Raw genomic sequence first — 4,891 nt, forward strand, 5'->3', positions numbered from 1 at the left:
GTCCATCCAGCGATTTGTTATTTTCGAGGATGAAGCTTTTCAGAAAGGAAGAGAGAGAGAGAGAGAGAGAAAAAGACGCATGGGGACCGAAGAGCCAAATGAAACGGCAGGGATGGTAATTGTGCGGTGAAAAAATAATCAGCTGGCGCAGCACGTAGAGCGTAACCGTAAGTGCGGCTGTTCTCATTGTTGTCCCGCTACTACGAGACCCCACGAGGGGTGACAAGCTTACAAAAGGGGCTGCTGGACCCATAGAAACGTGATGGGAGGTAGTTCATGCGGGAGGGTGCCACCGTTGCGATAAAATTCTATAGTGCTCCGGGAAAATATGAGTGACTCGACGGCTAGGAACTGATCGGACAAAGGATTCATCGTTGTCATTGTTGTTGTTAAAATCCCTTTTTCAATCAATATTTTTTGCACCCTATATACTATCATTATACATGAAGTATATTCGATATTTGATGAATCTGTCGACGAAAATCCTCGTGGATTTTGATAATTTTTGATGCACGAAATTCTTCAATTTTGTTCAACAATAAAGATAGACGTAATATTCCGCCAGGATAGTTTGAATTTTAAAAATTGTCGCGACGTAATTGAAAATTCGAGGAAAGATTCGTGCACAGGGGAACTGACTCCAGAAGACCGACCCTTTGTTGTTAGCACTTTACGTGTAAAACGAAAGAAGGAAAAAAAAAAAAAAATGGAGAGGAAAGAGGGAGTCTGGAGTAAAAGGAGAGTCTCTTTTCGCACATCCCTCATGAGAAACAATAATGTCGCGTACACTTCCACTCCTTCTGGATGTCGTCTACCCTCTTCTCGTCTTTGTTCGTCTGGCGTTTTTTTCGAGCACTCGTCCTTCTATCCACGGCCATCTACACACTACTTTGCTTCAGCTACTGATCATGAAAAGAATTGCGCGCGAATAGCGAGAATCCGTGTCTCGCTGGAAAATTGAAGAAACGAGAAAAGTTTTGTTGCTTGTTTCGCTCACCCTTCCATACTGTCGTGTGAAACGACAAAATGATGAAACTTTGAACAATATAAATTGTTCGTTTCGCTTTTCGATTAAAAAAAAAAAGAAAAAAAAGATAATAATAAATATAAGTGGAAAAATATGATTTAATCACGTCGTATCTGATATGACGTCAAAAACTTGAAGAGACAGGAGAAAGAGAGAGAGAAAAAATTGGAAAAAACTCACCGGAATGTAGCCGTCTGGTTGAGGTCTCTCGTTTTTGTCCCTGAAGAAAATTGCTTAGTTACAATCAAGCAGCCACGTGTTTCGGAATTCACGTTCGATTATCGACATGAAACGTACCGATGTCGTCGTTGTATCACAGGTGTCTGCGGAGTGCTGTCATGGATGATCACTTGGGTGGCGTCGATCTCTTCGCATTCTGAACTTTCTTCTCCCGAATCTACATAAATAATATCAATATCAATATGAAATTCCTATAATATTCTACCCCTAAGTGCAGCATCTTATTTTATTTCATACATTTTAATTGAAAAAAAAAGAATAATAACAATCAACGTTAATGTAAACGATACGATATATTGAAATACGAATATATGAGTATTATCTACCACTAAGATTGCAATATCTTAATCATCATAAAATTTTATTGTCTATATACTTTCCTGACGTCATATAATTTTATTAATGAAACTAGTATGTAATGGAACTATGAATTACCAGATTAAACGACTTTGGTCAAATAAACACGTACCTACAAATTAATGAAATTTCATCTATTTCTTAAAAAAACATAATTGACTCATTTCTCCAACACATTAGTTACACATTACGAGAGTTACAATTACGGTTCGTTATATCCCAAACTTTTCTTTCATCAAGGGAATTAGAATCACTAAGAATCCGTTCATACGAATTACTCTATAATCCTATCAGCTCCCTTTCGACTATTCTAAGCGCGTCTATCCGACAATTCAACGCTCATCCGATTTCTAAAAGGACGAATGCTATTGATCCTCTTCAAAGAGGCACCGCACAATTCTCTCGTTAACAATCCTAATCTCAAACTATTCTAAACCCTGTATCGATTGTATCCGATGCGCAATCCTGATCGATTCTAAATCTCTTTACCCTCCCCTCTCAACTCACCCTCCCCTATGCGTTCGCGTTTACGGATACGAGACAGAACCGGGCTTGGGCACAAGGTGGCCGTGTCTCCCAACAGATCGTCGATATTGGTGTGCTGACCGATGAACAACGGTAACGTGGAAGGGCGTTTCTTCGGCGATGATCTTCTGGATGTTGGTTGCACGTTGTCGTAAGGCGAGTCACGTCCGCCATAATTGTCCGGCGGATCGGGAGGATTTTCCACCTGTGAACAAGACTTAGTTGTAGTGAAATGAAATAAAATTTAATTTGTGTAGTTCTATAACGTATCTTTACTTATCCCGGTTGATAAATTGATTTTATTTCACTCGAAACGATGGATATAAGTTAGTCCTTTTGTTTTAAGGAGAAATTGAAGATGGGTTGAGGATACTTGAAGATGGTGGAAGGAAGTCGTGAGTGGTTGTCTGTAATTGATGAAACTTTTGAGATTTAGTATTGTAGAGAAAATATTAGCTAGAAGAAATTGTTGCGAAATACTTGACATTGAAGAAAATATGAAGAATCATTAACAAGTTTACTCAATATTGAATGGCAAGAGAAATTGCTTGGATTTAACTGCGGATTTTTATACAGTTAAAACAATTATCTTCAAATATTCAATTAAAAATATGTATCGTTTACAAAATATCAGTAATTTTGTTATGTAAATTTTACATAAAATTTGTAATATTATTTAAAAAATATATATAGTAAATCTTTCTTTGTTCTTATCTTAATAATCTTAATTTATTTAAAAATATATTCATAATAACAATATATTCCTCAATATATCGTTTACGTAAAGTATGCAAAATTTGCATATTTGCATAAAAATCCTCAGTCCATAATCCAATATGCATAAAACAACTTTAAACGCGATGCGACAACAAAGTTTACACGTTGCCCAGCTTAGAACAGCTTTTAAAGTAACCACTCGATTACTTAAGAGAGGACTTATTAATTAAGTTAAAGACTCGCCACAAAAGCAACTTTATTCTCTCCCCGATGTCAAGTACGCGAGGTTAAAGATTTACGACGCAGGGTATTAACAGGTACCTATACAGCCTCGTCAGTTAGGGGCCGTTAAATGAATAATGCACGATATATGATCACTTTACCCCTTCGGGACTGGCACGATCCCCGAGTGGCTCGTCAGCCGGAGGTGGCGGAAACTCGATAGGGAATCTAGAGAGGCTTCTCTTATATATCTCAGGTTCAGGGTTAACACCGATATCGATTCTCTCGAACGATTCGGACGAGTCCGAGGTGCTGTTCGACGTTTCCACAGAAATCTTGACTACACCGTCAGGAACGTTGGACGTGCTGTCCATCCACCATGGTTTCTCACCCGACTCAATGTGCCTGACCTTGTTTGTACATCTGCCGTACGGCTGGCTGTCGTCCACCTCGTCGTTGCAAGCGTTACCGTTCGACGTAGGGGTGGTAGGAATGACTTCGACTCCTTCGGGTACGTTCTCAGGATTGTCGGTCATCCACCACGCTTGCTCTCCAGACTGTTGATGCCTCAATCGATTTCTTCGCTCGTTCGATCGAGTGCTCGAGCAACGGCTCGACTCTCGTTTCGAAATGGATATCACGGACGACGATTGTTTCTTCGACTCGTCCGACGGCGCGGCGTCGCTCGAGCTCAACCACCACGCCCTTTCCTCCGAATCTTGCCTCCACACCGCCGTGCGCGACGGTTTTCTCACCTCCTCCGAGAAAGCACTGTCATTTCCGTCCAACCAACGAGTCCTGTCCTCCGAATCTTGCCTCGAAACTGCCGAGGACGATTGTCTCTTCGTTTCCTCCGAGGGGGCGCTATCGTTCGAATCTAACCACCAACCCCTCTCCCCTGATTCTTGTCTCGAAATCGTCGTCTGCTTCCTCGCGTCCTCGGATGCCCCGCTGTCGTTCGAGTCTAACCACCACGCTCGTTCCTCCGATTCTTGTCTCCACACTTTGTATTTAAATTTGCCTGGGAACATATAATTAAGGGGAGCGGTTTATCTACGCGGATCGTGGTAATTTACCTTCTTGTTGGGAACAACGAGGGAACAACTTTTATTAAGCCGATCCAGGGAGGATAATTAAGTGCCTTGCGCCGTTAAATCATTAGTAATTTATGATGTTTGCGAATAACACAAGATACAAATCGGACAAGAATCTCCTAAAAATGTAAATCAACTCCTTTACATTTTTCTTTCTTTTCTGGAAAATTATAAGCACGCGTCAGATTTAAAATAAAAAGTAATACTCATACTCGTCCACTTACCATCGTCAGGTAAGGTACTACTGACGGTCGTTTCTTGACTAATATCGTCATTGCACGCGCTTCCCGTTTCGACACCTTCAGGAACGTTTTCGGAGTTCGGATCCATCCACCAAGGCTGTTCCCCGGAAAAATTTCGTCTGATCCTAGCTTGACTCGACTGTCTCCTGTCCTCGTTCCTCTCCGAGTTCGTGAAACTGAAACTTTTCGACAGACTTCTCGACAGAGACGCCGTTGTCGTCCCTCCGTTCTGCTCCGACCTTTTCACGTCCGCGTTTTCCTCGTTCGAATCTAGCCAACCGCCCGATTTACCCGACTCGCTGGAATCCTGGTGCTTATTCTTGAAAAGATTCGTGACCGGGGCGAGGGCCCTCATCAGAAACGACTTAGCCTCCTCGGTTTTCCCCGAACGATCGCTCCTCGATCTCGGGCTGGACGGCGGTCTCGGCGGTTTATCCGTCGTCAACGACATCTCGTCGGTGGACGAG

At 41.9% G+C, this 4,891-nt stretch overlaps 1 protein-coding gene across 3 annotated transcripts in view; it reads right to left on the reverse strand.

The window, feature by feature from the left end:
• The window catches only part of LOC116184859 (mucin-19-like), a 99,626-nt gene that overhangs the window by 67,872 nt on the left and 26,863 nt on the right, over window positions 1–4,891 (reverse strand). The window contains exons 7-11 of one of the 3 annotated variants that reach the window (XM_031514680.1): window positions 4,407–4,891; window positions 3,250–4,109; window positions 2,132–2,354; window positions 1,325–1,424; window positions 1,208–1,247 (exon numbers count right to left, since the gene is read on the reverse strand). The exon at window positions 4,407–4,891 is cut by the window's right edge and continues 3 nt beyond it. In XM_031514680.1, coding sequence (XP_031370540.1) covers window positions 1,208–1,247; window positions 1,325–1,424; window positions 2,132–2,354; window positions 3,250–4,109; window positions 4,407–4,891 — 1,708 coding nt within the window. Of the gene's footprint in view, window positions 1–1,207; window positions 1,248–1,324; window positions 1,425–2,131; window positions 2,557–3,187; window positions 4,110–4,406 lie in introns of those variants that run through there. The other 2 variants (XR_004151680.1, XR_004151679.1) reach the window with 2 other exon arrangements.

The sequence above is a fragment of the Apis dorsata genome, unplaced genomic scaffold, assembly GCF_000469605.1.
Source record: "Apis dorsata unplaced genomic scaffold, Apis dorsata 1.3 scaffold_1104, whole genome shotgun sequence".
Classification (NCBI taxonomy): Eukaryota; Metazoa; Arthropoda; class Insecta; order Hymenoptera; family Apidae; genus Apis; species Apis dorsata.